At 45.5% G+C, this 27,667-nt stretch overlaps 1 protein-coding gene across 1 annotated transcript in view; it reads right to left on the reverse strand.

Annotated features, from left to right (window-relative positions):
• Window positions 1-26,918, reverse strand: part of CAPN2 (calpain 2) — a 49,611-nt gene extending 22,693 nt beyond the window's left edge. Inside the window, exons 1-7 of the mRNA XM_030557434.1 lie at window positions 26,516-26,918; window positions 23,098-23,167; window positions 7,472-7,590; window positions 5,823-5,956; window positions 4,756-4,924; window positions 2,771-2,854; window positions 449-534 (exon numbers count right to left, since the gene is read on the reverse strand). Of these exons, the coding sequence (XP_030413294.1) occupies window positions 449-534; window positions 2,771-2,854; window positions 4,756-4,924; window positions 5,823-5,956; window positions 7,472-7,590; window positions 23,098-23,167; window positions 26,516-26,752 (899 nt within the window). The 5' untranslated portion in view covers window positions 26,753-26,918. The remainder of the gene's footprint in view (window positions 1-448; window positions 535-2,770; window positions 2,855-4,755; window positions 4,925-5,822; window positions 5,957-7,471; window positions 7,591-23,097; window positions 23,168-26,515) is intronic.
• Window positions 26,919-27,667: the final 749 nt, after the last annotated feature.

Genomic DNA, 27,667 nt, shown 5'->3' on the forward strand with positions numbered 1-27,667 from the left:
ATCTATGTTTTCAGTGTAGCAGCAAATATTAAGTTCTTTGTGAAGAACTGCATAACTTTACAAAGACGATTTCTCCTGAAAAGACTATGTCTTTTCTGTAGAAGACCATACTGAGATCCAAGTCTTCAGAGAGTCATGCCAGGCGAAAATGACTCAAGGGTTTACAGTAACCCTATACTGTAGCCAAAATACTGTAACTTACATGAGTGTTTGTTACAATAGGGTTTATAAAGAGGGCAGAGCAAAGTCTCTGCGGGGAAAGCTATGGTCCTTTTAAACAGCACAAAGCAACACACCAGTTTAGGATAAAAAATGCAGAATGCTGGGTCCAACTGTAACTTCAGGGGAATTTCAGGTAGGGAGAATGCAATTCCCAGTGGAAATTTAGCCATGCCACTGGGATGAACACACTCTTACAATGTACAAGTCTCCTAGACCTTTAACTCACTTATCATTCCATTTTCCAGTCCACTCCACTTCCCCCCAGGGATTTCGGATTCTGATCAGCTTTTGCATGCTTCCTCGGCAATTCACCTGATGGGATTAGAAATGCAGAAGGGACTGAGTTACACAGAAGACAGCACAGTGGTTGAAATACTTGCACCCTATTCCTTAGCTATTTATGTCATTTTGTACCTGGTTATTTAGTTGGAGAGGCAGAAAGCCACATTGGCTTTGGATAAGCTCTGATTACCTAATGCATGCAGACGGGAAATTTAGGTTGTGTGCAAACCAAATATCTGTATGCTTGGGGGCAGCCAAAATCATTCTTGTGCTGGAAAAATGACATGTCTAAGAGGGTTTAATAATAAAGAGCAGAGCTGCGGAGGAAAAGTGAGGTATTCACAGCACCACAGCAATTCTTAGAGTGCGCTTTTACTCTAAAAAGTGCCAGAGTAGAAATGGTACCTTCCTACTCAACCAATCTATCCCCCACATGTATTGAGAGTCATACCTGCGACTGAGTACATACAGGACACTGGGGTGACTGCTCCTGTACTTGTAAAGTCTGCCACAGGCTCTTTCCTCACCACAAACATTCTGGACCTCGCCGGTGCCAACCCCAACACTGAAGTGCCTCCTAGCACCCCACTGAGGCTTTGGTTTACCAGTGACTGATCCCTACACACACATCAGGGTTAGGACCCCTCTGAACTTTAAAAATCCCAACCAGAAATCAGTGTTGTTTGGGGATTCATTTGAAGTAGGGAATGGCTGTGAGTTTGAAGCCAAGAACATGGATATGCTTCTCGTGCGCACTGGTGCATGCAATAGCTGAAACAGCATAGAGAAGTCTGTGGGGCTTACTGGTGGGCCTCAGGTGTGAGAAGATTAATGGGGGTCTGAAATGAAACAGCCACTAGGAAGAGCCTGCAGAGATTTCTGAAGAGTAAAGCCTGGCCCAGCCTTGGTTATGTCTGAGTCAGGAACAGAAGAACTCCCTACTGACTGCCATCACTGGGAGGGGGGAGTCGACAATCAAAGACTAGCTGCAATCCTGCATGCTGCCAATTCCCATTTAGCTTCATCAGCCCGGATGCAGCATGCCAGGGACTGACACCACTTTCATTTGAGGGGCAGGGACATTTCAGGAGTAATGAATAGGGGCCTGATCCAAAGACCATTGAAAATCAATGGAAATCAATGTTTCCAGAATCCATCTGCTTCCCTTCTATCCTCTCCCATCTTTCCTTTACTGAGCCAGGCAATTCAACATCTTTCACACAGTGAGATCACCAGTACCTCCCAGTGGAGCTGCTGGGCAGCTATTCCAGGAGATGAATATGTCGTTTCCCTGGGTATGCATTCCTCTTTCTTTCATACGTGCATCCTGCTGTTCTCTGAACTGCCTCATTACTCAGAGTAGAGTAATAATCACTCACAGTACAGTGTGCTGGGCTTGGATTTTCCACTGGGAGCTCTGTGCATGGACAATTTACAGTATCACGCGCCAAGATTATAAAGTGGTAACAGGACAGTCTAGGATTATGCCATTTTCAAAACATAAAACTTCCAAGGCTGAGGCCCAGTGAGTCTAAAATACAAGGATAGTGTGTGAGAGAACAGTCTCCTGGGTGACTAGGGGAAAGTGCCACTCTTCCCCCAAGCCTGTTGAACTTGATTGGAAAATGACCCAGCTGTTTGTAGAAGAAGGGAGAGTCACATTAACCCAGCACCACACTGAGGCTCTGTGTATTGCCTCAGCGACGCCCAATCCACAGAGGAACACTGGAATGATGCAGAGTGGCTAACTGTTCCAAATGCGGAGAGAACTCAGAACTTAACTCTCTCCATCCAATTTTATGCCCATTTTTTTAGGTTTTTTTTTTTTTTTTTAAAAAGAGCATTCAATAAATAATACGTGATGTTAAAAGTTTTGTTAAATGTTTGTGAGGTAATTTAACCACAAGAGGGCAGTTGGACTAAACACTTTTCTGTACATAGGCTCTCTCTGCAAAGGTAGAGATGGTCAAAAAATGGGAGGGAGGGAGTGTAAAATGTTTCTTACTAAACCCAAAGTTTTGTTTTCATATGAAAAGCTTTTGATTTTTTTCAGCAAGAAGCTGAAAGTTGCCATGGAGAGCAGACATGTTTGTGAAAATTGTCACAAATCAAAACCCATTTTTCCGTCAAACTAATCTGACAGAAAATTTTCAACCTACCCAAAAGGTTTAGGAAAAAAAAAACAAAAAACAGCAAAATGTGACTGTGACGCAACCAAGGGGGACACCAGGCAAATACAATCTGGGGACAACATGAGAGAGGTTACCTCTTCGGCTCCTGTAACAGAGTATGCGTGGCCTTTGACCAGCTTCTGAGAAGTGACTGCCTCGGTCTCAGCTGCGCTTGTGATCTGGAAACACAGAGCAATTCAGTGGTATTATTAGCTACCTGTAAGTCTGAGGATACAACAAACTACAGCTTTTATAAAGCTCCCTTAGAGCAAGAGTTTAGCTGCTGCACAGGGGTACTGGGAAGATCAACTGGGTGTTTAAACAGGAGCTTTGAAACTAGCCAGTGTCCATGCGTCCCAGGGTGCTCTAGTAGTGGATGCAATCTAAACTCAGTTCTGTGCCATACAGTTGGCATCTAACAGACATTCTCCTTGAGCTCTGGAAGAGCTTCTGCTTGTGTAGCAGGATAGGAGTTTACTTCCTGATGTGCCCATGAAATTCCCAGTGGCCACAGGTGTGCATAGGCCTTCGTGTGTGTCCTAAGCGGCCACTGACTTGATACACTGCAGTATCACAGGTCATTGTAAGCAGCATGAATATCACGGATACACATTTTAGTGCAATGCTGTGTGGGTAGCTCAGGTTTTTAGGAGTAGCATTTGGACCCGCGCTCATGGAGATGGTAGAGCTAAGAGAACCAAGGCGACAACAGAATGCCCATTGTGCATCTTGCTGCACACTGAACATTCATCCTCACTCACCAGCTGTCTAAATCTGCATACGAGCTGTATGGTTTTAAAAGGAGCTCACTGCAAATCCACCATTTTTTATTTTTAAGGTATGTTATCTAGTGTGCACCAAAGAGCTACGAAATCAGGACTCCTGGGTTCTGATCCACGCTCTGCCACCAATTTGCTGGTAATCTTGGGCATATTGTTTGGCATCAGTTTTCCCCTCTGTAAAATGCAGATAAAACTTCCCTACCTTGCAGGAGTGTTCTGAGGTTGAACTAATTAAAATATTTATAAAACCATTTTGTGCTTCTCTAACACCTTTCAACAAAGGAGCTCAGTGTATTTATTCTCTCTCTTCCCAGCTAGGAGAATTGAAAACCTGGATCGTTCTGGGGTAGAAATCCAGATGTCAGATTCTTATCAAACTGCACATTAGAAAAACAGGACCTTACAATAGCATCTGAACTTCAATCTATGGTACTAAAGATACATTTCTGGCTTAAAGCGCCTGTCTTTAGGCCTTTTTCTTTTCCTGGTCTATTTCCTTTAGACATTCTTTGCTTTGTGTTAGTTATGGGGGTATGTTCAAATGTTTTAGGCAGTTCTAAGCTCTTTGTTTGTTTGTCTATATACAGATAAAGTACACACCATGATGACTTAGATTTTGGCAGTGGGTATATTCTGTTAAAGCCATTTAAAAGACTGCCAATGTATCCAGCTTCCCTGTTTCAGCATGGATTTCATGCAACCCTTGGGAACAATTTCTGCAGCAATAAAGTAAAGAGATTTCTGCAGTGCTAGTGGCCTGCAGTCCCAACTCTGCAGAAATCCTTGTTAGCAGCAATATGCTGGGATCCCTGCCTAAATATTCTGAGATTCCTTCTTTCCCAAAACTCAGGGCCAGGTATAACTTCCTGCCAAACTAGTGGAATTTATTTAACCCTTTCAGACTCTGATGCACAGTGGAAAGCAAGGGTGTGGTACATAATACTGTTAAATCCAACTCCCACATAATCTGGGCATATCAGAAGAGTTAATAAATTATCCTTCTAGCTCCAGAGAAAAAAGATCTCTGGCTCTTACATGCCACTAAATCTCTGATCAGCAATGGCTGAGTTTTCCAAATTCTGTGATCTGACCCCACGGAGGATTATGTTGCCTCTGATACTCCTGTGCCAAATTCTCTAACCACAAAATAGAGGAGAGTTGGCCTCCCTGAGCTAGCAGCATTAGTAGAAAATTCCAAGAGTTGTGTGGTAATTGAGCACAGCAATATGCTGAGTGCTCTGTGTCTACTCCTGCTGCAAGGGATATTGAGAGTCTGGTAGAGAGCTGGACTGACTTACATCAATAGAGCATCCGAGGAGGGAGCCTTTTAGAAGAGCTTTCTGGATGATTTTGAACAGGTTGGGTGGTGCCTTTTGCAGCTCATACCACTCTGCAATTCCGCCAGTGAAATCCTCAAAGCCTTCAGTGGTGGATCCTCCAGAGAGAGCCTCGTATGACCCATTCACCCTGCACAAATGACATTTACTGTTTCAACCTTCTCTCCGAGGCAGCTCCTCACCTAGTATAACTTGTCATAGCTAAGATGAAGTCAATGGAGCTCCACTGATTTCAATTTAGCTATGACAATTTATACCAGATGAGGATCTAGCCTCTCCATCTAGGTTTTTCTTACCTCTTCATGGCAGAAAAGCCAAATGTAGGAACTAACATGCTATATTTCAGGAATGTGGGTTTGTATGCCCAAACATGCAATGACAAATGCTCAAGACTGTATATAACCAAGCACATGCCCCCTCTGCCCCCAGGTTCGATACAGAAACTAGACCTCAGACTCCTTCATACCTCAGCTGGTATAAGTCAGCATAGTTCCACTGAAGTCAAGGATCTGGCCCTGCACATTCAGAATAAGGTTCCCACTACTAGATGCAAGAATTCCTTCCTGAGACTGGAACATCAGACTTAGGTGTTCTCACTATGAATCAGAGGTTTGTATTCACTGGACTGGAATACCATGAGCTCCCCAGAGTTCAGCTGCCTAACAAGGCAGTGCGACTGGTATTCTGTCATGACCTGTTTGCGACACGTGTAATGTTTCTTCCATAACCTGGACTACCAAAGATAAAGTACAGAGAAAAGGTTTGGCCCCAGAAGAAACCACAAACATTAGCATTTTCAGCTACAACCTGTAGCATCTGTCACAAACCCATGTTATACAATCGGCTGAAGCTGTCAGTGATAGGTATCCTAAAAGATTTAGAAGACTAATTAGACTGATGCTATCTCCATATAGTTCCAGATATAGGACAGATACTCCACCAGATACTAGCTTAGGCATGAGGAGGTCAAAAGGTGAAGCAGAAAGAAAGAAGTCTCATTTGTTTTTAAAAATTGGCCCTTTACTTACTTGGCATAGGCCTTCTCCAGCAGAGCGCTCCAAAACTCACTCCCTTCTGCTGAGTGAACGAAGAGCAGCTCTCCATTTTTGGTGGGGAGCTTGTCGTCAACAACAACATCCACCCACTCCCCATACTGCCAGAACTGAAAGAGAGAATGAAAGGGACCTGGTTGCTGATGATTGCCACTGTGCGTGGGTTACACAGCCATTCCCTGGACAGAACCTTCACAGTTGAGTCTCGTGTCGGTGCATGTCCTCTCTTGCATTCTCTTCTATTCTCCTTGGTTTTGTCTCCCTGTTCTCTGCCTGGCTACTCATTAAACATTTTTCTTGAGCTTTTAGTTCATTGTAATAATCTTGCATGGATTTGTGTGCTTTGAACGTGTAAAATATATATTGTTATGTGGCTAACTATATGACACAAGCATGTGATGTAACAGCAGCTGTACTGTGAGCTTTAGGGTTATTTGATTAGCTCTCTTTGCTTAGTTTGCTGCAGAGATGAATAAACTAGTTTGGATACATTTAAGAGTCAAGACGATCCTTCGTTCGAACCTCAACCTGAACCAGGATGGGACTTTTCTAAAGTCCAAAAAGATCTGGATAACTCACACAACTGGGCGCTTTCGGGGGAAAAAAAGTGTCAGTGGCAAAGCAGTGTACAAGAAACTGCTGTCCTTGTATTTCTGGATCCATCGATAGGAGGAAGTTCTGAAAAGTTTGTTCTTATCAGATTAGCAGCCCACATTGCAAACTGAAGGGCCCCTAACTCCAGTTTTACACCAGTGAGATTCCATTGACTTCCCTGGAGTTACTCCAGATTTACATCAGTATAGGAGAGAGAAGAATAAGGCCCAAGGAGTTTGGAAAGTTCAGGATTTGGGTAAGCATGAGCTTTCAGTCTTGTGAGCAACTGACTTGCTTTGATCTTTTGAAGTTTGTTTGCCACAAGTTTGTGGTTCTCTGCCATAGACATCAAGCGATACCCTGGTTACCACAGACAGTGTTAATCCAGGTTGTACTACTGCTTGGGTTATGATAAGCAGCAAGAGGGTTGTTGGCTGAATATTTAGAAGCACTTGCTTAAAACCATGGTACTGACTCAGCCAGCATTCCATCCCCTATCACAACGTTGCTTGGAAAGCTTCCCATAAGAAGCCAGGTCTGCTAAGGCCTTTATCCCCAGTGTGAAGAAATCTAAATTCCTCTGCAACTCTCTAACTGGTCAACTAATGGTAATGATCCTGGCTGGAAGTACCTCCTTCCATTTAACTCCCAAGACAGATAATGGTTTCTGTATCCAGGGTCAGTCTGGCGGTGGGTCCTTGAAAGAATCCTGTCTTATTCTGAGATGCTTCATTTCACCATTCTAGTGTGAGAATGGAGGGAATGGCCCTTTGTGGAGACTACACAGTGGATTTGGACAACAAACACTACGGACTGGAATGAAACTCACACTCCAGTCTGACAGACCACCACTGATCTTGGAGAGACACAGTAACCAAAATATGCCATTTCAGTTCTTCGGCTGGTGTAAATTGGTGCAGCTCCATTAACTTCAATGGAACTATACCAATTTACATGAGGTGATCCGGCCCACCGTGTTCCTCACATTCTGTCAGTATATGACTCTTTAGCAAAAGGCAGAAGCCAGGTACCTGGAAGTGGAAGATTCCTGCATATTTGTCCTGGAAGCTCTGATCTTTGGGAACAACTCTGGCCAGAATCTCTTCATTCAGGGTGAGAGACGCAATGGCTGCCAGCAGCCAGCAGTCACCTGTGAATACACCAGAAAGCATTAGCCCTTAGTTTTCGTACTGTGAAGGAATTTCTGTATGCCTGAGCATACTGTCAGGGAAAGATTTCACCTCTGCTTCATTCTCTGCTTCTATTTTTCTGAGAGCTCAGCGACTTGACATAACTCATCAGACCTTCAAGCCTATTATCAGGTGGTCAAGTCCTGGGTCTGACAGAGAATCTTGTTTTGTTTCTTAATGCATGGAAGCATTGCTATAGTGATGATGGTGCTGATAAATAACCAACACATGGCCCCTCTCAATGCGCTTGACAAACTTTATGAATAATTGCAAACTTTCTGCACTAGCATCACTTGACCCATCACTGAAATGCAGCCGTGATGCTGGCAAACCAGGTGCTAGCTCTTGCCAAGGCTTTAGGCGTCAGCCAAGCACTGACAACTTTATTGCTGGAAACCAATCTTTCACACCTATGTATTAGTATGGTTCAGATGGGTATTGAACTTATAACAACATGTTTACTATTTAGACTTTAATGCATGCAGCAATTTACAAGCATTTTGTAATCTCACTTGTACTATCTTTATCATATGCTATAAGGTAATATTCATGTTTTTGCTTTATAACTGTAAAAAATGTTTGCTCTGAAACGGTCAGCCTGTCAGTCCTGCCTGATGGACAAGACCTGATCCCTTCTACCAAAACTAAATGAGCCATTGTGGGACATCGCTAATTGCCCCTACACAGCCATGAAGATGCTACATGCAAAAGGGCTCATCCCATCAGCTTGAATTCTGGAAGAAGGAAATCGAGATAGTGAACAAGAAAATTTTTTCTCTCCTGCTGTTGGACTCTCACAGGGCTGAAGCTAGGAAACAAAAGCAGAGATCCTCAGGATCAACCTGGGCTAGCCCTAAGAGACATTCAGTGCTGACAGATTACTACAACTCTGTCACCTTTTGGAACCATAGACTGTAACTCATTTGTGCATATGTTTGCCTGCTTTAATCTGTAAATAACTCTCAATTTCTTTTTTCTAGTTAATAAATCCTTATAGACTCTGGGACTGGAAGGGACCTCGAGAGGTCATCGAGTCCAGTCCCCTGCCCTCATGGCAGGACCAAATACTGTCTAGACCATCCCTGATAGACATTTATCTAGCCTACTCTTAAATATCTCCAGAGATGGAGATTCCACAACCTCCCTAGGCAATTTATTCCAGTGTTTAACTACCCTGACAGTTAGGAACTTTTTCCTAAGGTCCAACCTAAATCTCCCTTGCTGCAGTTTAAGACCATTGCTTCTTGTTCTATCATTAGAGGCTAAGGTGAACAAGTTTTCTCCCTCCTCCTGATGACACCCTTTTAGATACCTGAAAACTACTATCATGTCCTCTCTCAGTCTTCTCTTTTCCGAACTAAATAAACCCAATTCTTTCAGCCTTCCTTCATAGGTCATGTTCTCAAGACCTTTAATCATTCTTGTTGCTCTTCTCTGGACCCTCTCCAATTTCTCCACATCTTTCTTGAAATGCGGTGCCCAGAACTGGACACAATACTCCAGTTGAGGCCTAACCAGCGCAGAGTAGAGCGGAAGAATGACTTCTCGTGTCTTGTTTACAACACACCTGTAAATGCATCCCAGAATCACGTTTGCTTTTTTTTGCAACAGTATCACACTGTTGACTCATATTTAGCTTAATTAGTTTACTATAGGATTGGCTACAAGCATTATCTTTGGTGTGAGATCTGAGGTACCAGTTGACCTGAGGTAACTGACTGGTCTCTTGGGACTGGAAGCAACTTGAATCTTTTGTGATCTTTGATGGATAGTACTCAACTATCACTAAGTCCCTGGGTGACAAGATAGACTGGAATGCCCGGGGGACTGTTCGTGACTCCATAATAACACTGTTATAGTGCTTCAGGAATTCATATTTGTTACTGGGTTGGTGAAGTCTAATTAGAGAACACACAACCAGTTTTGGGTGTCTGCCCTGCTTTTTGACAGTCTTCCTTGAGATTGGCACCCACAGTCGTGAACAACTCCAGACAGCGTGACAGCAATCACCACTGCAGTAGAAGACAGCAGCCTTTACAAAACATGAAGTGACTTTGATTCTGATGAGAGGTGCTGGATTGCCAGCCCTGGCGAGTGAAGTCCTCTGTCAAACCGCAGCACAGGTAGCAGCACTGGAAATTTCTGCATACACTGCCCTGCCAATGTGCCTCAGTCCTGATCTGGAGACACGCCTTCTAGAGGTGGGGTGGCAGGTAACTTACAGTCAATGGCCCATTCAATTCAATGCCTGTCTGCTGAGTTTCAGTTGTGGGCGGCCTTTAAACAGCACCCAGCTGTACATTACACAAGAAGTTTGGTGTGGCTTGGCCCATCCTTGATCAAAACAAACATTAGCGATGAATGAAACTGGCTTTAGTATGTGCATTTAAGAAGAAGATGCAGTTAGGACTGGGACCACTACTGCCCTGCGTCCTTCCACTGCAAAGATAATGCCAGTTACCCCTGCTGAGTCAGCAGGATGATTTCTTGGCTTCCCAGGCCTGCAGGGCTCCCTCTCTTTTCTGTACATTAACTGCCTGACCTATTCAGGAATGAAGAGCCTCCTTCCCTGTTCTAAGCCATCACGTTTGCCTCTAGGCATAACTGACAAACAGGCATAATTTTAGACCATTTCCAAGAAGGGGTGGAAATGAGCTGTTTGTGATTCCTTAACACTGTTGTCTACAGTGGACCACGGATGGCTTTTCAGCTGTTCCTGGAAGAAATACAGAACCCCAGCGTGGGCTCCATTAGTTTGAAAATAGTTGGATATTAGGTCTGTATCTCTTTGACTAGTTTGTTGTGAACCCCGTCGTGGGGCTCACTGCCTTCTGTGGTTGTGGGTATTTACTAGACTCTGTTTTTAGGGACTCACCTTTGGCCAGATTTCTTTTTCTTTTTTAGTTCTGTAAAAGGCAAAAGATACGAGCTCCACTATGTAAATGCATTTTATGTAGTTTAAAGAAAATGAGCCGTTCTGTGCTTATCTCAAATTAGGGAACGGAGCAGCACGGGGAGGAAGAAAATGTGGTGCCTCTAGGCACATACAGCAGCTCCAAGCGTGTTCCTCTATTCGTAGGGCCAGTACTTGCCTATGCAAGCAGAGGATGTTTTCCCCCCACTCCTCTCCAGTTCATGAGCAACTGCAGATTTGCTCTTGCAGATATACCCTAGGGACTGAAGCTCTCACAAATTCCCACATACAGCATCCTCCTAAATGATCTTTATAAACCAAGGTCCTTCGATCTCTGTGGAAATTCACTGAAGCCTCCTGATCCAGCCCAAAGTTCCAGCTTCTGGGACCTGCCACCCATGAGTCAGAAAAGGTCTGAAGGCCAGCCCTGTTTCTTAGTGCGGTATGCCCTTCTACCCTCTCTGGGACAAAGCCAACGTACACTCTGGCGGTAGGCTGGAGCCTCATGTTCAGTACCAGCAATGTTGTACTTTTCCTACAGACAGACAGAAAAACATGCTTTCGCAAAGGGGAGGAAGAAGAGACTGACCCCATACAAATAGCAAATTATCTATTTTTGTAGTTATTCTTGGAAATAAAAAACATGAGTTCAATAGTGAAAGATCACCTTTATATGCAATGACAGACCCTTTGAGCAGCATGTTAATGAGGTGACAAGTGCTTTTAAAGAGCCTCATGATCCCAAAGACCTGAGTTCCAGGGTATGCTCCTTTGACTGCACTTTTCCAACTGATTTTTTTCTCCTGTAGCATATAAGGGAAGGCTCCACTGATTAGAGCAGGAAGCTGAGTTAGGACTCCTGGATTCCATTCCCCTTTCTGACACTGCCTTGCTTTATGACCTTGGGTAAGACAAGGTCTTTCCCTCAGTTTCCCCCATCTCTAAAATAAGTAGTGCTCCTCATCTCCCGGTGCACCCCAAATACAGAAGAGAGCCTTGAGATGAGGCGTTGGAGAATAAAAGGGCTGTTGGGGATTGTGGGGTCCGAGACTCATGACGAGGGGGCTGGATGGAGCAGCAGTTAACCGGTGGCTGTCAGATGGCCAGCTCTCACCACTGGAAAGAAGATCAAAATCTTGTGAATGGGAGCAAGAGACAGGTTCATATGGGTGTCTGGGAGGAAATCTGGGGTGGGGTCATTTATTACCTTAATCCACCATCAAGTGCTGCCACAAGCTTAACTGCTGCAGCACAAACACCATTCTTTTGAGAAGTACGGGGATCTTGTAACTTCCTTCCACTCCCTCTGTTTTGCAGGTTTTCTCTGTCAATAGATCCTGGTGGCTGGATTTATCCCTCAGTACATCTCAAGGAAGAGGTGGATTTTTAAAATAATTTGCAGACCTGAGTCGCTCTTCCTTTTCTCATTTCCTATACCAAATGCCATGAAACATAAATAAACCTTAAAACCCACCCCTTAACCGAGCTCCAATGGCCAGCTCTGTTGCTATAGAGGAGTCCCTGCTAGCTGGGATGTTATTTTTCCAGGAAAAGACCACTGAACAAGCACAAGAACACACTTCCAACTGGAATGACTCTAGCTGTAGATTAAAGTACAATGACAGAGAGCAGAAGTCAATTTCCCATGAGAGAGCACAGAGCACATATCTCCTCTGTAAGATACTTCATCAGTTCTGCCTGACAAAATGGCAACTGCCCTTGCAGACTCCTTAAAAATGTAAAGATGAAGTATAGGGGAAGTCATAATAGGAACAGAGCTCCGCGCACACTAGATCCATTTTGGAACGCCACAGCGCTCAGGAAATGGGTAGAGGATATGGACACAAGGCATTGGGGGTGTGAAATACATTCTTAACAGACTATTTACATGTCTTATACTGATAGACTCAACATGCTCAATCCATTCAGTTTAACAAAGAGAAGGCTAAGGGATGACTTGATTACTATCTATAACAGGGGTGGGCAAACTACGGCCCGTGAGCTGTTTTTATGTGGCCCACAAGCTACACCATCTGGCTCGGTCCCACTCTGGCCAGGGCACTGGGTCGGGGCCGCACCACGTGGCTTGGTCCTGCTCCGACCAGGGTCGGGGCGGCACCATGCGGCTCCTGGAAGCTGCAACATGGCCCTGCTCTGGCTCTCATGCATTCCTTATGCCTGAGGATGCCCGAGAGGGGACATGTCACTGCTTCTGGAGCCACTTAAGGTAAATGCTGCTCGGAGCCTGCAACCCCTGAGCCTCTCCCCATACCCCAATCCCCTACCCCAGCCCTGATCCCCCTCCCACTCTCCAAACCCCTCAATTCCAGCCCAGAGCACCCTCCTGCACCCCAAACCTCTCATCCCCAGCCCCACCCCAGAGCCTGCACCCCCTCCCACACTCCAACCAAATTTTGTGAGCATTTATGGCCCATCGTACAATTTCTATTCCCCGATGTAGCCCTCAGGCCAAAAAGTTTGCCCACCCCGGTCTATAAGTACCTATATGGGGAGCAAATATTTAATAATGAGCTCTTCAATCTATAAGAGAAAGGTATAACGTGATCTAATGGCTGGAAGTTGAAGCTAGACAAATTCAGACTGGAAATAAAGTGTAATCTTTTAATGGTGAGAATAATTAAGCATTGGAACAATGTAACAAGTGTTGTGGATTCTCTATCACTGACAATTTTTAAATCAAGCTTGGATGTTTTTCTAAAAGCTGCTCTAGGAATTATTTTAAGGAAGTTCTCTGGCCTATGCTAAACAGGAAGTCAGACTAGATGATCACAATGGTCCTTACTGGCCTTGGATGAGTTTGCAATTAGTTACAAACACCTCTGTCCCCTGCTGCATGGGTTATTCAGAGCCTCACAATGATCCTATTTGTGGAGGAAAAGGTTGCAGGGCCCCTTGCAACAAGCCCTCTAGGCTAATGAGTGCAGAGGCCTCATGCTCTCCCCTACACAGCCTGTCTGCACAGAAGTGCCATTGTTCCTCTGTTTTTCTACCAAGGAATCCCCAAACAAACAGTCACATGCTCCACTCGGGTTCAGATGCACTTGGAAAAGAATCCCCAGAAATTCCTTCCACACTGAGGATCTTGTTTTTACACAAGTTCTTCTTTCTTAATCCTTAAATGGAGAGGGTTTTGGACGCTGGCTCACTGTCTCCACCAGGGCAATGAAAGAAGTTATTGGCCCAGAGGAAAGGGAAAGGAGGTTTAAGGATGAGCAGAGCTCTTTCTAAAATCCTGGAGCCAGTGACAGGTATAGATTGGACTGGTATTTTGACTAAGATGCTTCACGCCATATCATTATCATACACAATAAAGAGTGATAAATAGTTTCCTCCTAGCCATAAAAATAGCAATGAAGGCTGTGAGTACAAGTATGCTCATGGGATATGGTGGTGGGGTAGGGTGACCAGACAGCAAATGTGAAAAACTGGGATGGGGTGGGGGGTAATATAAGAAAAAGACCCAAAAAAATCAGACTGTCCCTATAAAATCGGGACATCTGGTCACTGTAGGTGCGGGTGGATGAGGTCATGTCTCTCTTGATGGAGAGGGCCCAGCAAAATTAAAAGCCTGATGCTTATGCCCAGCTAACGGCTTTACTCCTTTAAGGTCTTTTGCTTTCGGCACTGAAGGTACATCCTAGGTTCCATCCCTGCTAATGGCTATTATATATGTCTGTATGTGGCATGGGTTCATTACAGCTGAGCTGTACTGCAGAGAGTTCTGAGAATATTTTGAATCAATAGAGTGCTCTCTGATCTGGCCACCCCACCACCTCCTCCTCTCACATGTGCATTTGGAGACGCAGGCAGGAGTAGCTCCAGCTAACACTCCTCTTCTGAATGTGGAAACATTGGCTACTGAGCGTTTTAATTCCCTTCCTTCTTTTGGGGCTTTTGCTCCATTGTTCCCTCATGCTGGGATGGGTCGTGATCACGGCAGTATGCAGTGGCTTTCCCCCTTTGGTTGTAGTGCAAAGCACTGAAAGCAGCACTTAGACAAAGCAAACATCTCACCTTTGTGGAACTCAGAGCCTCCACCTCGCGATGCCCAGTGCAATCTGTCCTGTTTTGGCAGTGACTGAAGGGCAATGCCTGGCTGACCGCCAGCGTGAACTGCACTGATTGTTTTGTACCCGTTAACTGATCTGCAAATCGCACAAACCCACCATTACATTAACTGGGCCCTGCCATCTCCACAGAGAGTCCAGACACTGAATGGGTCCTGGAGACTCAACTCCCTCCTGCTCAGGGTTAAGGTTTACGTGTGGGAGCTGCACGCAGAAAGGATTTCAGCCTCCAGGGTTGTTAGTCAACCAGACACACCTTTTACCAGACTTGATTCACAGCTAATGGCCATGTGCCAAGACTGAGATCAGCCTGAAGAAGAAGAAGAAGAAGAAGAAGAGTGCAGGGGCTGGCAGGGGTGTGCGTAGTGCCTGGTGGGGGGAGGTAGATAAAGCTGCCTGTCTCAGAGTGGAGTACAGGAGACACAGGGCAAAGCTACAGCTGGTCCCCTGGCCTGTGTGCTCTGTGGGCCGGGTGGGACAGCTGGAGGCAAGTTCTACAATCCTAACTTGTGGAGGTTCAGGTGAGGAAGCATTTTTTCCTCTTGATTGCTCAACCTGCAATGCAACCCCCAGTGCAAATACAACAGCCTGCGGGTGAGCTCACTGTAACTGTAACAATACTGGAAACTTCTCTGCATCTGTCTGCTGTAACTTATGCTGCCTTCTTCCCTGGGCTTGCGGGGGGTTGGATCTGACGTAACTTGGAGCCTGTACCCATGAATCCTCTCTACAGGAGCTTCTCAGGCAGGGGTGGCTCTATGTATTTTGCCACCCCAAGCACGGCAGTCAAGCAGCTTTCGGTGACATGCCTGCAGGAGGTCCACCGGTAACGCTGATTCGGCGGCTTGCCTGTGGGAGGTCCACTGGTCCCGCGCCTTTGGCATACCCACTGCTGAATTGCCACTGAAGCTGCAGGACCGGCGGACCTCCAGCAGAAATTGCCACAGAAGGCAGCCTGACTGCTGCCCTCACGGCGACTGGCAGGCTGCCCCCTCCGGCCTGCCCCCCAGGCATGCGCTTGCTGCGCTGGTGCCTGGAGTCAGCCCTGTTCTCAGGTTCCAGGGGTGTATACCAGGCACATGACAGTCTCCCTTTTCCCACCCCAAAGCCCAGGAAGGGAAGGGTAGCAGCGAGCCTTTGACGGTTTTCATGTGTGGAAGGGATGTGAGAACTGGGACAACCTTGAGTAGACGATTGTTACTGTTCAGGCCCCACTACTCCAGCGGTTACTGGAAATTTGGCTCAGTGAGTCATAGTAAATTGAAGGCTGTACAAGTAAAAAGCCTGGTGATGGAATACGGAATTTTAGCCATGTGTGAGGAAACAGGGGAGGTGGAGGAAAACACTGCTCCATCATCCTTGGAATCTAGGAACTGGCATCTTTTACAAGCTTAGCTATCTGACAGATTTGGATAGAGACTGTCCCTGGGCAGAGACAGGAATGCCAAGTCCAAGGGGATGGCAGAGACTTTGTGTGGAAAGAACAGACTGTCCAATAAACCTCTAGGAAAGGAGTGTCAGGTTACAGAAATCTTGCTGTGATTCCATCACAGCGACGCCATCAGAGCAAGCCTACCTGAGGAACAAACCCTGGTATGTCCAGATCATCTGAAAAAGTGCTGGTGGAGCAGTGGGAGACTGGACATCTGTCTAGGCATGCTCTGCATGGAGCTTCCTCTTAGATAAGTATGAGGCACCCATTATTTTTGACATTGTGTTTCCTGTATATAGTGTTCCTCATCCTATCTTTACCTGTCTCTTGGTGCGTTAACTTAGATTATAGTCATAAGTGTTAGAAATATTAATATACCTCACTTGTGACAGATTATTCATTAATATTTCTAAGAGTTTAGCTACTCTTCCGTTAAATATAGAGAGATGATGGGGTCAGCACTCCCCCATGAATCATTTGCAGAGGTTCAGTGGAAGCATATATATAAACTACCCTCTAAGGCAGGGGTTTCCAAACTTGGTTTGCCGCTTGTTCAGGGTAAGCCTCTGCTGGGCCGTGAGACGCTTTATTTACCTGAGCGTCCGCAGGTATGGCCACTTGCAGCTCCCAGGGGCTGTGGTTCACTGTTCCTGGCCAATGAGAGCTGCACGAACCCCTGCTCTAAGGAAATGCAAATAAGCCATCACAGCTGGTTTTGGCTAGAAGGAAGCAGCTGTGACAATCTGCTGCTAATTATCTGCCATGAGATCTCAAAAAGCCTGGACTGGGAGCATTTCTTGGATAAACAAAGATGCAGGGAATTGGGTGAGGCAGTGCTGGTACCTGGCAACAGTAGTCAGGAAACCCCACTGTTGCAGTAGCATGTGGCTTCTGACTAACTTAATCCTATCATCTGAAATGTCTTCACTCTGTACACCAGGGATAAGGATGAGGGCCTGCTGCCCAACAGCCTGGCACATGGGTGCTCCAGCCCCAGAGCACCCATGGAGTCGGCACCTATGGGGAAAAATTAGTAGGTGCTCTGCACCCACTGGCAGCCAAGCTCCCCCCTCCTCGCCTCCTTATCCCCCCAACCCGCTCCATGCCACATCCCGGCTCCTCCTTCTCCCTCCCTCCCAGCACTTACGACCCCCCCCCACCGCCGCCTAACAGCTGTTTGGCAGTGCTTCGGACTTTCCAGGAGGGAGCAGGAGGAGCGGGGATGCGGCACACTCAGGGAAGGAGGTGGAGAAGAGGCAAGGACTTGGGGGAAGGAGTGGAATTGGGGCAGGACTGGTGGGTTTGAGCACCCACGGGGCAGAGAAGAGTCAGGGACTTGGGGGAAGGCGTGGAATTGGGGCGGGACTGGGGGTTTGAGCACCCATGGGGCAGAGGGAAGTTGGCACCTATGGCCTGGCACATGCCTCTGTAATACTAATGGCTCAAAGCAAATGTGAAAGCTGCTAGTGCCTTTGTGATTTCGAGCCCAAGCTTGTAAGAAATTGTGTCTGTGTGCAAGAGACTCAGACCAAAAAGACACACAAGGTAGGATTACTGTTAGCAGACGGTGAAGTTATTGTCACAGAGAGGCCCTTTGGCAGAGGGTCCCAATTTTCTTTGCAAACAACTCTCATCTGAGGTCTGAAAAACTCACTACACCAAATACATGTCTTGTAGTGTATTTATGCATAAGGGGTAACATGTAAGGTAGCTACAGAAAGCTCACAATGTATCAAGGCCCAATCATTGTTATGCATGTAGGATAATATTTAAGGAATAATGTAACTATATTGAAAGTATGCTTTATGGTCTTGGAGTAAAAATGAGACCATGGGATAATTCCAGCAGGACCGAGTTGCCACCCCTTCTCAGTTAGCCAATGATAAGAACAGATTTAAAAGTTTATTAGAAAATGTTTCAAAGTAAACGATACAGAGAGTTTGAAAAGTCAGTTATTGATCATCGGGGGTAGCATGCAGAGTATAGGGGGATGCTAGTAGTTTGGTATTGAATGGCACATAACATATACAGTCTGCCATGTCCCTAATGCGGGGTGTACGGTGGGTGAGATCAAGATACAGTCAGGAAGCAGTGGGGGTACATCGCTCATACATACAGGTTACAGACAGTCATGGGTAAAGATAAGCGGGCTGGGTAATGGGGATAGGATGATAATACAAGGCTTAATTGTCTTAATTGCTGCATCCCAAGACTAACAATGGAAAATCATCAGGGACAACTGCAAACAATGGAAACTACTTGGAGATAAAAGAGGAACATTATAACAGCAGATAGGGGATCACCCTGTCTATGAATAGAGACAAAAGATTTTTCAGCATAACAGAAGTCGGGGAGAGACACGCTGTATCCATTCACTGAGGAAACTTGTGGAGCGGGGATGTTTTTTGTGAAAATCTGTATCTGGTGTCTGTGAAGCCAGCCAGTTCTGCAACAGACTGAACTTTGCAAGGGAAACCTACTTTATTAGAGAGGAAAGGTAAAACTATTAATAAGCATGGGCCCTAGTTTGCATTTTCTGATTTTTGTTTTGTAGTGTAACCATTTGTTTCTGCCACACTCTGCTATCTCTATTCTTTCTTGTAGTAAAACAAGAGGAGGGTTATTTAAGTGCTGTACATTTTACAGGGACAGAGCTTTAAGGTAAAACTGGTAAAATGAGGGACACTACTCCTTTGGGGGCAGAGGATCTGGGATTTCTGTGAGTACCGGTATCAGGGACTGGACATACAGGGGAATGCTTCAAGGGGCTCAGGAACTGGAGTGCACTGACTGTTAACCTGAAAAGCACAGACAGGCCTGGCATAGTCCAGAGGAGAGTGCCTGAAAGGGTGGTAGTGGTAGGCAGCTGACACCCAGCTACCACCAGCAAGACTCCCTCACATTGCAGGCAGGGGGTAACAAGGTGACTCACAGTCCCAGGTGCTCAGAGAACCCTCACAAATAATTTTATAAAGCTATTAATTCCAAGAACTTCCCAGCCAATGCTGGGGTCAAAAACCAACCAACCAAGCAAGCCCAGGATGCAGCTGATCAAGTGAAGATAGTCCACACACTTGTAGCCTCCATGTGACACACTTTATAGTGAGTGGTAAACTGCATTATGATGTCCACTGTTAGACTCTCTTCTCCTAGATGGGCTTCCCATCAGAAGCACCTTGCAGACATGAACATGACTTGGAGTACAGTGACTGATTTTTTGATAAGGCATTACAATTTCCAGGTTTTAATTTGTGTGAGTGATGGGAATGGATAGGTTACTCTCACACACAGAGTAATCTCATCATAGGAACACACGCATCTAATTTTGTCCTATCCGATTTTTGTTATATTTTTCAAACTTTTTTTCTAGGGAGGAGCCATTTGTGTCTAAACACAGATGAGAGATAATGTGCTGTGTATGCTCCAGTGTTGTGATACCATGGTGACTTCCTTTTGAAAAAATTGTAAAGAATGAATAAGCATCCTCTAGGCAATGGCCATTGTTTCCTCTCTTCTGCCAGAATGAGTCACTACATCCCATTTGATGGTTTTTTTAAGCCAAATACCATGGCTGAGTAATATTCGAGCTTATGTTGCTGAACTAAATACAATTGTCACCAGAACTGTAAGAATTGTGGAATAATAATAAATAATAATAATAAAATCACCTCTCCTGAAAAAAACAAACTAACCCTAAAGGGGAGATATTTGATGCTTTTGTGAACCTAATGTATTATACATTTTAGATTGTAATGAATGGCTACTGTGTGTGTGTCACTGTCCTGTACTGGATATAACTAGAACTATTCAACAATACATTCCATACTGTGAGCAAATAAGACAGATGCTCTTTCAGTTTAAGAGGTAGGATCTTGTGGTTTTGGAGTTCTCTATCCCTGCTGTAATGGTGACTTTCTGGACGGTCATGATATGCAGTGTCATCATAACTGTGACACCACAGGTGGCCAGAGGTTTGTCACAATGTAACTAGGGTTTTTGATTTTCAGGACTCTTTACAGAAATTGTGCCTTACTTATTATTAGCAGGAAGTTGCTCTGATTGCCACGTATAACACTTTCCTTTCTGAAATGAACCAAAACCCACTTTCCTCATTAGTGCAAAAATTATAACCATAAATTGAAATCAGCAGCAGTAGGATCTGAAACGAACAATGAAGGGTGTCTTGCCTCCACATTGTTCGGATGAAAATCAATCTTTAATGCTTTTGGCCTTTAATTGCTTGCCAATTCTAACTGAAAAAACAATAGTGAAAACACAACTGCAAATATTGGGAACGTCTGTCCCTTTGTATTTTGTACTAAACAATGATTCTTAGAGTCTTCCCTTTAGTTAGTTGCATTTTATCACTTTAAACTGAAATAAAAAAGCATTCTCTATAGATAAGTGCATTACAGTTGAGTAAAGTAGTGGGGTGGGAACCAGTGGGAAAGGTGTTCTTGCAGTTCTGACCTCACATGCACTGGACTTGTGAGGTCACAACACATGGAGGCTGCCTTTTATACAGAAACACCTGGGGGCGGGGGAAGGGATCACAGCAGTCAGGGCAGAGTTCCTGCACTAAAAAAAATAAAATAAAAAATCAGGACTACATTACACTCCATAGCCTCATCATGTACTCCCTCATTAACCAGTTTCTTTCTCCTGCAGCATTGCCCATATCCACATTCTTCCCCCTGCTAGCACCTGCCAGCACGGTACTGCAGTCTGGAGTAGAAGCTCACCTCTGGTGAGTTCAGCCCTAGCAGTGCTAACTGCCTGGGGGCTGGAGTAGATTACTGAGGGTTTTCACTGCAGGATTTAGATCCCCTCCCTGGAATAGCCACTCCCTAGGCTTTCACCTTGCTCTGTGGTTCATCTTGAACTTTTTACTCCTGAAACTGGTTGGAACTGCAGTTGCATAAGCTCAGTGGCAGGTAGCTCAGGAATGAGCCAGTAATAGACATATACATCAGGAGGGATGGATATACATTCCCTTGTGTTAGTTTTAGCTTAACACAAGCTTGTTCAGAGATATAGTATATGTGCTCATGGCTTTGTTTTCCCTGTACTGCACCCGTCTAAATTTCTCAGGAGCTTGCCGGTGTGCAGGGCCAGCTGCCATTTTGAGATCTGACTTTTGTTCTTTCTTGTTTTGTTGTTCTCCTTTAACTTAAAATTAGTCATTCAGACTGAAAAAAATTTGACAATTCCAAACAAGTGACCAAAGGAAAGAGGCCAAGATCTTTAAAATGAGATACTGTCCAGCCAGGCACGCATGGGCGAGCCTGCTTTAAGTCACTCAGCATTTGCTCTGAAGCACAAAGGACATGCCAGTCATGGCAGACTGCACAGTGTGCTCAACGGATAAGACCACAACATTTAGAGCTAGGGTTGACTGAAGCAGAGGTGGCAAGGGACAATGTAACAGGAGACAAGAGTGGAGAAGGAGGAGCAGAGTTGTTAAGGGCGTAGAGGGTGAGGACAAGAAGCTTGAATTTTATGCAGTGCAACAGGGAGCTAGAGGAGGGTCTCAGGTGAATGTGTGTGAGAGTGATGTGATCATCACAACAAACAAGAAAGGTGATCTTGGCAGCATGGAGGTGATGCAGGTGTTAGGGCAGCCAAACAGAAGGAATTAAGCTTTTCAGGGCAAGGATCATCTTTTTGTTCTGTGTTTCTACAGTGCTTAACACAATGGGAACCTGGTCAATAACTGGGGCTCGCAGGTGCTCTGGCAATACACATAATAAATAACACAGCAGTTATGACTGGAGTTGCGATGCTGGATGAGAGTGTTGACTCTTTGGACAGAAAGAAAAGGATGGATTTTAGACATATGGTGGAGGAAGAAATGTCAAGATGAGACCATACTAGGCCACCACACCCCTGAGCCCCAATCTGATAGTGTTTTAAAATCAAAATGGGTCAATACACTAGAAGGTCCATTATGAAGTAGTTCCCAAGGGAATGCTCAGAAATGCTCCTGTATCCAATGAAATTACATATAACATTTCCTTCCTCACTGAATTTTTTTTTTTAAACTGCAGAACTAGTGGATCCACTCTGCACAGTTGTCAATTAAAAAAAAACCAAAGCAGCCCACTGCACATTGCAGAGAGGACAAGAGAACAAACCACACACAGCAGCTATTAGTCACTTAAGGCACTACTGAAAGCTGCTCAGACACTACAGTGATGAGTGTAGTATTGGAACCTCTATAGAATAAAAAATTAACTGTAGTATGTGATACAGCAGAGCCAGATGGCAGCAGGAGAGACATTGATAGGAGATGTATAAGCCCCAAGATTGTCAGAACTTGTGGACTGAGGGGAGGTTACCACAGGTTAATTAGAGCACCTGGAGCCAATTAAGGCCCTGCCAGAGACCTAATAAAAACCTCCACTCTAGTTGGATAGGAGGAGAGCTGATTGTAGTTTGGAGAAGCAGGATCAAGAGGGAAAAACTGCTCCAGCAGAGCAGAGGGACTCCCCAGGCACAGAGGACCAAGAGAAACCCTGCCCAAAGGGGGAGAGGAGGGTGAGAAGCTGAAGGGGCATAATGGGAGGTAGCCTAGGGGAAAGAATCGCAGCTTCAAGTGCTCAGCTGCTGTCCATAGGGCCCTTTGGACTGGGACCTTGAGTACAGGGTGGGGCTGTTCCCCTTCCCTTGCCCACCAGGGCACTAGCGGAGCTGTTGACACCCAAGAATAGAGGCAGTGCCCTGACCCATCACATGAAGGAGAAATGGGGGACCCATCATAATAGCGTTGGGCACTTGTCATAAATATCATCGTTATTAATTCAGACAGTGGTGGTGCATACAATGGACAAAGAAAACAGAATCCAATCTGGAGGAGCTTTCAATGAAGGTCAGATAAAACATTATCATCAACAATACAAGGAGGTGGGGCGGGGGACTGGAGAGAGAATTAAAGAGTTATTTAAGAGACTAACATGAAAAACTAACAGGGTGTAACTTGGACAGCACATTAAGATGCCACAACTGAAAATTAAACAGGTGATCTCTGTCTTACCTAAGGCTCCTTGGCAGATATCTGTGCGGGTGGCACCTCCAACAATAAACTGGGGATTAGAACACAGTTCCTGGAATGAAATGCATAAAGTACTTCTTAAATAGACAGACATGGGATAGACAGTGTAGTTAAGATACTAGAGTTCCCAAGTATGTTCCTTACTGACAACCCTAGTTTCTGTATGTTTACGGCTATGGGGTATCATGATTAAGGCTGTGTGTCTGTCACAGAAAGTCATGGAATCCATGACTTTCTGTGACCTAAGTGACTTCTGTAGTGGCCAGCAGCAGCAGTTTGGGTACATGCAAGCAGCAGCAATTTGGGTGTTTGGGTGGGGGCTCATGGCTGGGGCAGGGGTGCATGGTGGTGCTTACCTGGAAGGGGAGGCTCCCCCTGTCATGTCCCTGCAGCTCCTAGGCAGGGCAGCCAGGAGGGCTCAGAACACTGCCTGTGCCTGTAGGCACCACCTCCACAGCTCCTACTGGCTGCGGTTCCCAGCCAATGGGAGCTGCAGAGCCAGCACTGTGACAGGAGCAGCATTTGGAGCCCCCTGGCTGCCTCTCCCCCTAGAAGCTTCAGGGATATGCCAGTCAGAGCTATGTAGGGAGGCTGCTAGCTCCACCAACCCTCCACCCCAGCACCAGCGCAGGTCCTGGGCTGTGCACCACCACCCACCTCCTCCCCGCCCCAGCACCTACAGCCTGCTCCCCCCAGAGCACCCACTGTCCCTGGCCCAAGTTTTAGTTAGGAGTATTTTTAGTAAAAGTTATGGATGGGTCATGGGCCACGAATTTTCATTTACTGCCCACAACCTGTCCGTGACTTTTACTAAGAATACCCAGGACTAAAACGTACCCTTAGTTATGATTGTCCTTTCCATTGCAAAGCATATCAAAACCATTACATAAAGAGGATACTACTGTGTCAAGAATGCAGTGGAGCGGGGGGGCCGGTGTACCAATACAGCACAATAATGGGTAACAGAAATCATGGCCAAGGAAAACCAGGGCAAACATCTGTTTTTACAACAGGCACAGTTTCAGGCCTATACATACAAGATTTTAATGCCTAATCTTTGAAGGACTTTGAAATGGTTAATTACAGGGAACTTGTATCTACCTTGGAAGGATTAACAGCTGAGAGGACTCTGCTTGGATCTGAATGTGCTTGGCAATTGCCTAGTAAGCACGAGCTGCTTTAAGTTGCCAGGGACGAAGGCTGAGTGGTATATTGTATAGAACAGCCTCCATGTCTTGGACAACTCATCCCTGTGCTAAGAAAAGCAGCTTTCTGTTGTGACAGATCAAAATGGTACACAAAGCAAACATGCTCATCTGCAGAGGTGATGTAGGCTCTAAGGCAAAACATAAGCAGCAGAGAAAACTTTGTACAGTGTCAGCCACCCCACAGCAGGTTCCTCAAGTAAACAGAGGCTTGGCAACCAGTCCCTTCATAAAATAGCATATTGACTGGGCTCTAGTTGTTAGGCTCCTACCCTTGATGGATTTTTCCATTCGTTTTTGGAGCTGTTTCAATGTTCTGTGGGATTACTTTGAGCCAACTTCCTCCCTAAGGAGTTCCTACTACACCAAGGATGAATGTAGCCCTTTGCAAAGGGTGCAGAATTCAGAGTGAAGCTATGACTAGCTTTATTCAGCTGCACATCCACTAAAGACTGTTTAGTGCCTAAGTGGTAAGGAATGCTAGACAGCTGGCAGGAAAATATAAACTTCCTGTATCAGTCAGGGTGGAGGAAAGAATATTGGGAGAGGGAAGGAGTGTAAATGGGGACATTAAAGTGGGAAAGACTATCACATGATTTGAAAAATTAAGAATGAAGTGAGCAACATTAGTAGGATGAAGAGAAGGGGAAAAAAAGTAGGTAGTGATGGGGACAGAATCCATTGTAATAACTCCAAAACTTGACGGGTATATTTCACAAGAGACCTGTGTAGCTGTAGGGTGTGGATCTCAGGATGGGTAGGGTGTGAGAGTTGGACATGAATTCATGCCTGTTTACACCTGTTTGATATGAACAAACCATGCTGAATTAGTTATGTAGATTGGGAATGCAAACAAACAAATCAACTAACAGCTGAGAACAGCCCACTGGCACTATTACATGTAAAAAAAAAAAAAAAAAAAACTGTCTTCAACTGAAAACATAGTGGGAGGGCAATGGAATGTCAATGTGGATACTTGTGTCTTGCCCTTCATGGAGTTTTGCAGTGAAAACCAACCATGACTCTGGCTGGCTTAAACACTGGCTCCTGTCTTAAAAGTAAAAATATTTCCTGTATTGAACTCAAGATAAGCAAGATATCTGGCATAACTATAAAATCAATGTGAGAGGACGATCAGGGCCCAAGTTTGTATCAATATAGCTCCCCTGACTCCTCTGGAGTTATTCTGGCCTTACACCAGGCGACTGGCCCTTGAACCGGACTGAATCTCTTTGACGTTCAAACAGAGTTTCACTTAACCTTCCTGTTCATTTTTGTGCCTCAGCATTTCAAGCCCAGAAATTCCCACAGTTCCCACAAACCTTCCAGCTAGTTTTCTGGACCAAAGAGATTTGAATAAATCCAAACTAAACTGCTGAAACTTTTTAGCTTTGCCTGTTACACATTGCTGAACCATTAACTTCCTGCATCTGCACCCTAATGTCTTGGCTGTGTGACAGCACCATGCAGCTCAGAGGTTGCCTCCCTTGGTCCATTAGCAGCTTGCTGCTACTCTGGGAACCAGTAATGTGCATTCTTCTCTATGGAATAGGGAAAAGGTTTTCGATCAATAGACAGGCTTTCACTGCTGTGTGTGCTGAGCTTGGAAAGAGTGCATTCATCCTCCCTGGCTAAACAGCTGTCAGGTAGTGCTGCTTAGCCAGGGACCTCTAATCCACCTGACTTCCCCTCTCCCTTTAAGAGTAACAGTTTCTATAACCTAGTCAGGTGTAATTTAATCTCTCTTTCTGCTAGAGATGGGCTCAAGCCAATAAATGTAGATCCTGATCCAAATCCCCAACCACTTTGGGGTGGTCACATCCCAGGGATTGGGTTTGGCTCATTAGTAAAGAGAAGGACCTAATGCAAAATTCAGAGCAGATCTTTCTCACCTCCGCCCCCCCCATCCCTAAAATTCAAAAATTGGAGGTTAAGATCAGGGCTGGACCCATCTGCAGCTGTCACCATGCACTGAAAAGTCAAGCTCAGCTTTTTATAGAAAGTATCCTTTGACTCTTTCATTTATAAATCTCTTCCTCCCCCGGATATGGAGGTGGGGGGAAGCCCACCCTTATCACTGTAGCTTCCCCCTACTAGCCAAGCCAGCACAGCTATTCCTGACAATGGCATGGCTTTGCCCTGCCCTTTACATTGACTCCCTGCTGCCCATGGGGCCCATCACGCAGGTCTCTTACCGTCGGTCTCTTCCACGTGATGCCCTGAGTTTTGTATGAGTTTGGTCCCAGTTCTTTGTACCCCAGAGAAGAGGCAATCGCAGGGAAGGATGGATCCTGGAAGAGTTTCCCAGCCTGAAGGCACTCGTTCCTCAGCGTCTCAAAGTCCTGACTGAGGTACTTAAACGCCTTTGCGTTGGAGCCTAAGCCCCTGGCCGTTTCCCTCTCCTTAGCTAATTTAGCTGCAATCCCAGACATGTTTGCCTCCTCCCGCTGCTGCTGCTGCTGCTGGTGGTGGTGTTTTGCTGCCGTCTGCGCTCCTGTGGGTAACACAAAAATGCAAACCTTCCAGCTGCTTAGCAGAGACGTAGGAAAGCTGAAGTAAACAGCACCAGCAGTACTGGGAGCCAAAACAGCTGGTGAATCATCGGGGGCGGGGGGCGGAATCTGCAGCAAAAATTGGGTGTGGCTCGTGTTTAAAGCTGCAGCTTCCCTCTAGTGTCCCTCTGAGGGTATTTACTAAAGGGCAGTGATGCACGGTGCCTGGATGTTAGCATCAGTCAACTAGTGTTGCTGATAGTTACATCTTGCCTGTTTGGTAAGGTGGAATCCTCCTAACTGGGATGTGCCTCTCCCCTGCTTGTTACCCCCCTTAAGCAGATGTCCTTTTCTTTGATTTTCTTTTTAAACAGCCTCCTCCCTCGATGAGAAGTCTGCAAAAACTGGCCCCCAGCATGGGAACAGAATCTGGGACCTTTTTGTTCCAAAGCACAGACCTCTGCCATGTGAACTAAAGGAGCAGCCTCTTAGCAGGTAGGAATCAGCTCTTGACCACTGTGTGGATCAGCCTTTTGACCCACCTAGCCAGTGTGTTATACACTCTGACTGTCAGGGGGAGCTTATTCTGAGTATCTGAGCTCTGCAGGAGTAAAAATCCCATGCCCATTGCTTTCTCATGATCTCTGGCCTGGGCTGTCAGAGAGAATAAGACTCAAACCTTTGGGCACCAAAGCCCAGGCCTCTACCCTGTAAACTAAAGGGGATAAATGTACAGTCCGTACTGAATGTAAAACTTCCCTTTACTGCATTTCCTCTTTAGTTCCTCCACTCCAAAACTGGCTGTATTTGAAAGTAATGGGTGATGCAACGTTTATATTTTGTAACATGCTTTGG

Source organism: Gopherus evgoodei, chromosome 3 (genome assembly GCF_007399415.2).
Source record: "Gopherus evgoodei ecotype Sinaloan lineage chromosome 3, rGopEvg1_v1.p, whole genome shotgun sequence".
NCBI classification, from domain to species: Eukaryota; Metazoa; Chordata; order Testudines; family Testudinidae; genus Gopherus; species Gopherus evgoodei.